General features: G+C 52.8%; 1 protein-coding gene across 18 annotated transcripts in view; it reads left to right on the top strand.

Annotated features, from left to right (window-relative positions):
- The first annotated feature begins 7,045 nt into the window (after positions 1-7,045).
- Positions 7,046-10,329, top strand: part of PGS1 (phosphatidylglycerophosphate synthase 1) — a 59,810-nt gene continuing 56,526 nt past the window's right edge. For 17 of the 18 annotated variants that reach the window (XR_016389041.1, XR_002646798.3, XR_016389043.1 and 14 more), the window contains exon 1: positions 7,046-7,214. Coding sequence is in view for 7 of the 18 variants with exons in the window: in XM_022589453.3 (XP_022445161.2) it covers positions 7,072-7,214 (143 nt within the window). In the remaining 11 variants the exon portion in view is untranslated. Of the gene's footprint in view, positions 7,281-10,329 lie in introns of all 18 variants that reach the window. The other variant, XR_016389045.1, reaches the window with a different exon arrangement.

Raw genomic sequence — 10,329 nt, 5'->3', positions numbered from 1 at the left:
GCAGGCCTTTGTTTCTGCCGGGAGGGGCGGCAGAGCTAATGAAAAGGTTTATGGCTCAGATGTCTGTGAGCAGTGGAGTTCCTTCTGACATTCCAGGCCCAGCTGGCCTCTGGCATTTCCCAGAAAAAGTGCCGAGGGAGGGAAAGAAAACACTTTACCAACCCACCCACTTACCCACCCTGCCTTCTCAGATTCCTCTCCCTTCTGGCACTCGGGCTGGGTCTCAGCTCAGACCCCTTCCCCAGGGGCCCCAGTCCTGCACCCACAGAGGGGGTAGGGGGTGGGAGGGTGACCCTAGGAGGGCCTGGAGAGTACAAAGTGTGTGTGGGGTATGTGGGAGGGGAGAGAAATTTCTTCCACCGGCTCGAAGAAGAATCCACATCTGTTCCAAGTTCGGAGTCGGGGGTAGAAAAGGAGGGGCGCTAGCATCTAGCCAGTTACCTCCCCAGACCCCAAACCAACCAGCCCTGCTCTGTCCTGAGCTGGGATGGGAATAGTCTCTGTTTGCTCTGAAGTGGCTACTGTGCACGCACCCGTGCGTGCCCTTTCCTGCGCCCGGGAACAGACACCGGGGTAGCGGGCAGTTCTGGGAAGCGAGGCTGTGGTGAACCATCTGGGCTGTAATGCAAATGAGGCCTGGACCGGCGCCTGGAGCTGAAGTGGCAGTGCCCCGAGAGGGAGAGCCGGCAGGAGGGTGAGGATGGAGGCAGGCTCCTGGGCTCCAGATGCCCTTGGAGAGCCAGGATGCGTGGGAGACCAGGTGGATGCAGGGGTCTGGCTTGCCCTACAGTAGCCAGATGGGCTGGCTGCTGGAGCACAGCGGTGGGCAGCCCTCGACCTACCAGGCTGTTGGGTCAGGTGCTGCTTACCCTCTCTCCCTGGGTGTGCACGCAGCATCTGAACTGACCTCCTGGGCCTGCACTCAGGCTCCCTGCAGTGGCAGGGTTGCCACGAAAACCTCCCGAGTCCCCCATCGAGGTGTGTGACACCCCTAGGAATGTCCCTGGCTCCTCTGAATTTGAAGCACACATTGGCACGCACTGATTCTTGGACAAGTTCAAAGGGATGTGATGTACCCTCTCTCAGGCTCCCAAGGTCCAGAACCAGCCGGGATGGCAGAGAAGTGGCTCAGAAGGAGTGGGAGGTGGGAGTCTCCAGCAGGGACAGAGGAGAGATTCTAAGGTATGACATTGGGGGCTGGCTCTCCGAGTCCCTTGCTTTCCACCTTGCTGCACTCACCTGGCCTCACATGAGTGGAGTTCAGAGTGTCTTCACCTGGGTACGTGAACTGCCCCCCCCGCCCAGGATTTCATAAGACCCCGATAATTATAAACAAAATGCTGCTGGAAGTCCAGATTTCGGGGGTAAGTGGACCTACTCAGAGTCGCTTCTTGCTCCTGCAAGACTTACTTTACAAAACCATTCATTCGCTCATTCCTTTTTTTTTTGACAGTGCCCCAGGACATGGGGGATCTTAGTTGCCTGACCAGGGATCAAACCCGTGTCCCCAGCATTGAAAACGTGGAGTCTTAAATACTGGACTGCCAGGAAAGTCCCCATTCATTCATTTCTTTAAGAGGTAACTTTTGAGCACCTGCTATGTGTCAGAGATTGGTCTGCGTGCTTGGAATTTATCGCCCTGGGCCCTCATGGAGCTTAGGCTCTCTCCAGAAGTACAAGGTTCTCCCACAATTGATGTCAGGATTAATCAATTTCGACTGTGCTAAGTACTGTGCAGGAGAAGTCACAGGGGCTGTGTGAGCATATTATGGGGACACCCAGTCTATAGGGGGGCACATCTGAAGGGAACCCCTGAGGAAGGGACACGTGCAGAGTGATGGGAAGCCGAGGTCTGGAGAGGTCACCTCCCCACATCTCCCAGCTTGTAGGTGCTAGGGGCAAGCAGAGTCCGCGACAGGTGCGCCACCAGCATCAGGGCGCCTGGGCTCTGCCACCAAGCATCTTTCCCACTGTCCACTTCTGTCTCATTTGTCACTCTCCCTCCCACCCACTAAAGGCCTTAGTCCCCAGCTTCCGAGCTCAACCTGAGGCAGCTACGAGCAGAGAAGATGGAGTATTCGACTCCATTCTACTGTGGGAGGTGGCTCAGGCACAACCTCTAACTTCTGGAACTTTGGAAAGTGAAAAGATGTTTCACGAACAGGCAGGACAGCCTCATGGTTCAACATTCAAAAGGCAAAAGGTACAGATGAACTGTGACCTTCTACAGTTACCCTTCCTCCTGTGGTATCTGGGGCATTTTTTTTTTTTTTTACAGATCAGAAGATGCCTGTGAAGTGGTGAGCTACAGGCTGAATGAAGCCCACAGATGCATTGGTTGACCTGCACAGAATTTAACATTTTTGAGACAACATTTAAAAATCTGGAAATTTCACATCCATATTTGAATTGGGGGCTTTTGGGGAACAATCTGGCAGGTCTGGCGGGCCCTCTAGATGGGACCTGGGCTCTCCAGCTCAGCATGGCCCACCACCCAGGATGACCACCCTCCCCCACTCCCCTTCCTGCCAGGAGCTGCAGGCATAGATGTGGCAACTCTACCTGGCTTCTGTCTTCCCACCTCTCTAGGCTAAGGCGTAAGGAGGACGATTGACTTTGGGGGATTTCCTTTGAGTCTCTTTCCTAACTTCCAGGAGACTGGAAATAAATCAAGCCTGAGCCTGGGAGTCCGGAGCCTCTTCTCCCACCTGCTGGGGTCTGGTCTGATTTGGCCTCATCTCAACAAGGAGACTTGTCCTGCTGGAGACTCTGGTACCAGTTCTGGGGCACACCTAGCCTCTTGCTTCAAAGCACCATAAGGGCTGGGCAGGGAGAAGCAGAGGAAGGTGGGGCAGGGTGGGGTTTTGCCAGGAAGCCCCCCCCAGCAGCTCACCTCCACCACCCATGTGGCTCCTGGGGAGCCTGGGATTCCCTGGGACATAACTGGCCACGGGCCGCAGTGTCTCCCCAAGGGCTGGGCTGCTGGATCACAAGGAGGCCTGCAGCTCCTGGTTGGGGTGGTGCTGGCTGCCTGCCACACCACAAGAGGCTGAAATTCCCCTGAAGCTGAGAGCTGCATTTATCTCTCACCGGGACAGAGAAGCGAACTGGCTTGCTCTGCCCAGGAGGCATTTCCAGAAATCTGGGCTCTGACTTCTTGCTGATGAAATGCCAGATTATCCTGGGCCTCTTTGTGGCAAGAGAGCCATTGAGCAATAGGTATTTTGTTTTGCAGATGACAAGATTTTTGACACTGAAAAGTTTAAATGACAAATGCAAGAACCTTGACCGCTTCTCCACCCCTACCATCAAGGTTGCTGGTTTGAACTCAGTGTTTGGACAAGTTGTTCTTCACAACCCGCAACTCCAACTTCCTCAGGTCCCTGGTGCCAGAAGACCTCATCTCTCCCTGTCTTAGGGCCATACAAGCCCGGTGGGGCCCATGCCAGGTCCACTGCTGCAGCCCAGGGAAAAGCCATTTTCTGAAACAGACGTTGGCAAACTATGGTGCAGGGCTGGCAGGATGCTTTTGTAAATAAAGTTTTATTGAAAATACAACCACACTCATTTCTGCTGCTTGTGGCTTTTGCACCAGACTTGAGACTGGCCCCCAACGTGTGAAATATTTACCACTGAGCCCTTTAAGAAAACATTTGGCAATCTCTGCTCTGGGGGAACAGACGCCTGTCTCATGCCAGGGAGGACTGGGGTCAGGTCTTAGTTTTGGGGGGGAAGAGTATCAAGGGCTGGAAAAGATCAGGGTAACAGCTCAGTGGGGAGAGCATATCCCAGGGAGAATGAAGGCAGGAAAAGGGCTGGTGGCTTGAGGGGAGACCGAGGGCTCTGTGAGCTGCCACATTTGCAAAGTGATCTGTGGCAGCGGGTCAGGAAAATCCCAGGAGGCCAAACCACCATTGCCCCACCCTTGGCGGAAAAGCACAAGCTGGCTGGTTCCCTCCTGCAGCCGGGAGGCTCCAGAGCTCACACCTCCTGCCATGCATGCATTTATCAAACCAGCATGAATGAGTCGGCTTCTGGTGCCAGGTCCTCTTCTGGGTGCTCGTGCCTCAGTGCTCTAAGGCCTCAGATTTGGGGGTGGGGGGTGGGGTGGCGCAGGAAGACAAAAGACACGGCAATCAACCAATGAATAAGATTAGATCACAGTTCTTAATAGAAAGAAAATACAATCCTGTTATGGGGCCAGGAGGGCCTTTCTAGGGGAGGGAGAGCTTTAGACAGAGCTCCGAAGGATGGGGGGTTGGGGGGCAGTGGTGGAGGACATTGTAAGCAGACAGAACAACTAACACAGAGATCCTAGGGCAGCAATGTGTGTGGGGAGTTTGAAGGGTGGTAAAAAGGCCAGGCTGGTGAGGCGGGGCGGTGATGGAGTAGGAGAATGGAGGGGGAGGCAGGCTGTGGCCCCAAGGCTGGTTTCATGCCATCCTTAGTACCTAGGCTGCATTCCCTACAAAACAAGAGTGCCGCTCCTCAGAGGCAGCCCATCAGCCCCCAGGTCAAACTAACCTAGGAGAGTTTCTTATCACTGAGGCAGGAGGTGGGCTGGCCAGCCCCTTCCTCCCTCCTGGATTTGCAATAGCCCTGTGTTTGGGAGAGACCCTCGCTCACAAAGCAAGTTCTGGAAGGAAGGGCCTTCCTCTTACACTGGCATGATTTTCGGTCCAGGGAGTGAATCACAGACAGTGAGCCACGGGCCCTTGGCTCAGGACTTCCTGGTGTTTCCTGCCTGGGAGAGCAGCCCTGCTATCAGGGGCAGCAGCCCACCACTCCCTGACGTCAACTCTCCTTTTCATGAATGGGTTTCCTTTTCCGTTTGGGAAGGCATGATCTCGGTCATCAATCCATCGACCCTGTCATTCTCACCCTAACACCTCCTGTTTGGGAAGAAGCAAGCAGGCTAACGAGAAGGCAGTGGGCGCAAACAGGAGAATGAGGGAGACTCAGCGGATGGGCTTCTGAGCCACCGAGGGGTTTCAGAGGACAGATGCTTTCTCGTCTGGGGTCATCAAGGTGTGACTTGAGAACTCCCAGTAACTGTCGTCGTGTCTGCCCAGACTGCCTGTCCTCCAAGCAGCTTGGGGGTGCTCCCAGGCAGACTTTCTGGGCCACCTGTGTTAGCATGACTTACCTCCTCTACTTATTCTCCCTAACTAGTCCAGATGAGACTTCTTGGAGGAAACAGTGCTTGTGTGCTGTCATCATGTAAAAATGTAACCGTCTAAAATATTGCTCAATCCCTGAAAACCATTATTTAAAATTTTTGCAACTCTAAATGTGTGTGTTGTAGGGCAAAGTCATAGTTGCCTCACTCTGGTTGTAGCTCGGACTGTTTCAAAGTAGCCAGGAAGGCCAGAGGCCCTCGGTGTGTGGCTTCAGAAAGGACTGGGGTCATTGTCTGCTGTTTATACTTAATGTAAATACTCCTTAGTTTAACTACGGTACTGTTAATATCTCTGTGTGCTACTATAGTTTACTTTAGATCAGAAATTCCCAGTGGGATGGTACTATGGCTGTTTGTCTCAATACCTCTCCCAGCAAAGCATCACATCGCGAAAAGAAGCTGCCAGCTCTTTTCAGGACGGTTAGGATGCTCCTGTGGTCCACGTGGTACTCATTGCCCAGCATCATGGTGCAGCCATTCAGCACCTTGACCCTGCAACTACCCTGTGCCAGGCATGGTGCAAAAGTGGAACCAAGCAAGGGATAGTTTCATTCTAGTTCCTGGAAATTAGGCAATTTGATGATTCACCACTTCTCACTTGGAAGAGTTGAATCAAATTTCGCCCTGTATTTGTAAAGCTATCTGAACTTAAAGGAAAAATTAAAATCTGAAGTACTCTCTGATTGTAAACAATTTGGAAACTCTTAAATAGCACCACATAAGCAATGTTAACATTTTGGTGTATTTAGTTTCAGTCTGTCTGTACCCACACTCTCAAATTTTTAACAAAATGGGATAAGCTCTATACCACTCTTTGAAATCTAGATTTTACTCTTAATTTCATTAACCATTCTTTTTTTGTGTGTGTATTACGCGGGCCTCTCACTGTGGCGGCCTCTCCCGTTGCAGAGCACAGGCTCCTGACGCGCAGGCTCAGCGGCCATGGCTCACGGGCCTAGCCGCTCCGCGGCATGTGGGATCTTCCCGGACCAGGGCACGAACCCATGTCCCCTGCATCGGCAGGCAGACTCTCAACCACTGCTCCACCAGGGAAGCCCGAGATGAACATTCTTGTAGGGAATGTATAATTCATTTCCTCGGGTAGTTTGTTGAAAGCAGAATTCGGAATGTTTTGTATCCTGTGTGTCCATATCCTTCTAACCACACAACACCTCCCCTCACCACCATAAGTAGGATATGATTATCTCCTACAGCTTTTCCAGTTTCCAAGTCCCAGCCTATGTGGATCCTGCCAAGGAACCACATGATACAGATGAGAGTCATCCGTTACCTTTTCAAAATCAGCTACAAAAAAGTGCTCTTGGTTGTAGGGATGAGCTCCTTCAGCCTCTTTGGCCATGGAGCCGTAGTTCCCAGGGGCGGGTTACAGCGTGTGTATGCATTTGGGCGCATGGGGAGGATGGAGGGGTCTTTACAGCATCTAGACTGGGTGAGCTGCTCTGTGCCCTGGAGCTGCAGGCCCAGGGCTGACAAGGTGAAAGATGGTCCCGCCTGGGTCTGGTGGGGATTTTCCGTTCTCAGTGCGCCCGGGTGAGTCAACGGTCACCCACTTCTGTACATCTTAGCTAACACCTTGGAGCAGGGGCTCGGCCTGTCAGGTCCAGCCTGAACTTGGTCGTGGGGTCTGACAGGTGATGCCCCTCACTCTCCACCCCCATCCGGTATCAAGACCGAGTCAGGGGATGCTGGTGCCCGCGCCCTGCTCCTCCACGGCGTGGCCCCTGCGTGCAGCACACCTGGGACCCCCGGGCGGGAAACTGAGGCTGCGGGGTGGGTCCGCCTCCCCTCGAGGTTCCCGCGCGCCGCCCGTGTCCGCGCGCGCGGTTGTCAATAAAGTTCTCGCGCGCCGGAAGCGGAAGCGGCGAGTCTCCATGGCGGCGGCGGCTACGGCGGTGGCGGGGCCGGTGTTCTGGAGGCGGCTGCTGGGCCTCCTGCCTGGCCGCCCTGGGCTGGCCGCTCTCCTGGGGCGCCTGTCCGACCGACTCGGCAGGAACCGGGACCGCCGGCGCAGGAGGTGAGAGAGCGGTGGGGCTGAGGGCGCGCCCGGCCCCGACCCTCATTCCGCGCTCCCGGCGTCGCGGTGAGCTCTCCGTGTCCCCGCGCGCGGGCCCGCCCGGCCCCCGCAGTCCCGCCTCGCCGCCGGCCTTCCCGGGGTGGGGGACCCCGCCCGAAGTCGGTCGGGCCGGCCCGGGGCTGAGGGGGGCGAGCCCGGCCTCCGGCCTCCGTCCTCGTACGGTGGAGCGAAGGGTCTGTGTGTGCGCACCCGGGGCGGGGGGATGAGTTCGTGCGTTGCTTTGGGCCCCGGGGTGTGTGTGTTGGAGAGTCTTCGCAAGAGACACTGTTTGGGTCCGGAGGGGTCTTTTCCTTAAGTAGTCCTAGCTGCGAGGTGACTTGACGGGAGTGAATCAGCCCTGCTGGGATTCTGTGCCTGCAGCATTTCTCACATCCTGCCAGAGAGGGCTGTGAAGCAATCCTGAGTCAGGAACACTCAGGCCAGGGAAGAGGAACCACTTGAAACCCCTTTTACACTTTGCAAAGGGCCTGTGTTCTGGAAAAGTACTGAAGTGAGTTATGGAAATAGTGAAGTAGGCTTTGAAGCAGTTCGTTCAGGCAGTGGTCTATCGAAGTAAACATTTGCCAAGTACATGCTGACCTAAGAGGCCTGCTGCTGTTGCTAATATTAAAAAAAAAAAAAAAAGACTTATGTGCAAGTAGTTTTCTTGTTGGAGAGACTCGAGCCTTACACTTGTTTCTTAAGAAAAAAAATCTTGGAACTGCGTCTTTTTGCAGAGTTTGCGCCTTAGATTTTTATCTGCTCCTAGGGTGAGATGTGACCTTCTGGCCTTTGGTAGAGAGATCTGTGGTCCAGTCATGTGTGCTGATTCTAGGTATGGAAAGGAATTTGCTTCTTATTGGGTTACTTTGGAAGATTTTCAGCAAAAATTCAGGTTTCACTTAGGGGAACTTTTTGTGATAGAATCAGCCCAGGACGGAACTCTTGGAAGCTTACTGATCAGAACGGCTTTAAGTTTCACATCAGTGAACCCGGTGGGAGTGGGGTGTAGAAGAGGTGGCCTCTGTTCTCTGTAATTGGTGCTTAGCAAAGACCTGTTTATTCCAGTGGGTAGTGAAGTCAGATGACTTCTACATCCTGGTATCAAACCACTGAGAAATTTGGTTTAAAGTTTCAAAAAATGTTCTCAAGGACGAGATGTTTAGGCCATTTTGTCATTTCCCTTGTATGTATTTAAACTGTACAGAAAAGTACTTCATGATTAATCACTGTTTAACATTGGAGTTGATTACTAAAGGCAGTTGGGGCAATCGCCACAAATTCTTTTAAGAAAGACATTTCTCTTGAGTGTTTTTCTGCGGGGGGAGAGGGCAGTGTGGCCGTGGGGATAGTCTACCTTGACTTCTTAAAAGTCTTTTTTGTAAATAGCGTTAGTGGATGCAGGACTTGTGGCTCCATATTTCTTCTTGATTAAGTTGGTTAAGGCTCTGGGTCAAAAATTAAACCAGGAACTCAGTTAAATCACAGACATAGAAACACAAATGTCAGAAATTTGCGTCTTTTAATCCTTGGAGGTGATGCCTATGCTAGGACGGAGGATAAATGTTTTGAGCAGTATTACTACAGTACCGTGGGGTTCTGACCCTTTCTTTGCCTTATTTGGTTTGCAGATTTTTTCTGCTTCTCTGTGGCCTGGCTGTTTGGGGTTACTCATGTCTGTATGGCCACTCACCTCCAGTGGCTGCTTTCGTTTCTTCTCTGTTGTTCAGTTGCACCGACCAATTCCTCATTCCCCGAATGATGTGGTTTCTTGTAACTCTGATCATTGATTCATTGATAATAGTTCTGTGTAGCCATGAACTTATTTTAGATTTTAGCTTGCCAGCCTGACTCAACTGTTGGAGTGCCTGGTGAATCCTCGTGACTAGCAAGGGGAGTGGTGAGAGGGAACAGGTCTTTACTGCAGTGGTCTCCTTTCAGTTATAGAGACAGCCATAGTGACAGAGAACTCTATTTAAAATTACTTCTAGGGGCTTCCCCGGTGGAGCAGTGGTTAAGTATCTGCCTGCCAATTCAGGGGACACGGGTTCGAGCCCTGGTCTGGGAAGATCCCACATGCCGCGGGGCACCTAAACCCGCGCGCCACAGCTACTGAGCCTGCGCTCTAGAGCCCGTGAGCCACAACTGCTGAGCCCGTGCACCACGACTACTGAAGCCCGCGCACCTAGAGCCCATGCTGCAACAAGAGAAGTCACGGCAATGAGACTGCCGTGCACCGCAACAAAGAGTAGTCCCCCGCTCACTGCAACTAGAGAGAGCCCGCGTGCAGTAACAAAGGCCCAGAGCAGCCATAAATTAATTAATCAGCTTTAAAAAAATTACTTCTAATTAGTGATTTGGAAATACTGCTGTTTTTTCTTAAGCAGGCATCTGACTCATTACCATGGACAGCTGGATTCATTCACTCATTCAGCATGCGTGTATAGAGCACGGCTGTGCTGTGCTAGGTACCAAGGGAACACACATAGTCCCACCTTCATGGTGCTCAGACCCATAAACAGACAATAGTAAAGTAAGGTAGGAAAGGTCATGGCAGCACTAAGGCACACCTGGAAGTCACAGAAGGCTCCCTGGCGGTGATGATCTTGGAGCTGTGTTTTGGAGGCGTGTAGGAGTAGGCTAGGTGAGGAAGTGGGGAGCCAGTGTTCAAGGAAGGATAATGAGTGATGTAGGTTGATGGTGGCAGGAGCGGTCTAGGCCTGAGGGGGTGGGGCTTGTATGAAGTCATGGACAGTGGGAAGAGAAGAGAGGGCTGGACTGGAATCAGCTCTGGTGGGGGTGTGTAGGGGGGTGCTGAGGAGGTAGCTCATGTTTCTGACTTGGGTGACCACGTGGATGGTGGCATGCTTCACTAAAACAGGGAGCGAGAAAGAGGACCAAGTTTGGGGGATGACGATAAGGTGAGTTCGGGGCATGTCCATTAGTATCCAGGTGGGTCCAGGTGGAGGCGCTCACTGTTCAGGTGAAGGGCGGGTCCGGCGCTCAGGCGAGGAAGACAGAAACTTCAGGTAGTTTCTTGGAGTCATCAGACTACACAGAATTGACTTGTTATTTG

Source organism: Delphinapterus leucas, chromosome 19, assembly GCF_059928025.1.
Source record: "Delphinapterus leucas isolate spDelLeu-1000000601 "Yukka" chromosome 19, BTC_Dleu_Yukka2, whole genome shotgun sequence".
Classification (NCBI taxonomy): Eukaryota; Metazoa; Chordata; class Mammalia; order Artiodactyla; family Monodontidae; genus Delphinapterus; species Delphinapterus leucas.
This window is presented reverse-complemented; position numbering and strand designations above follow the sequence as displayed.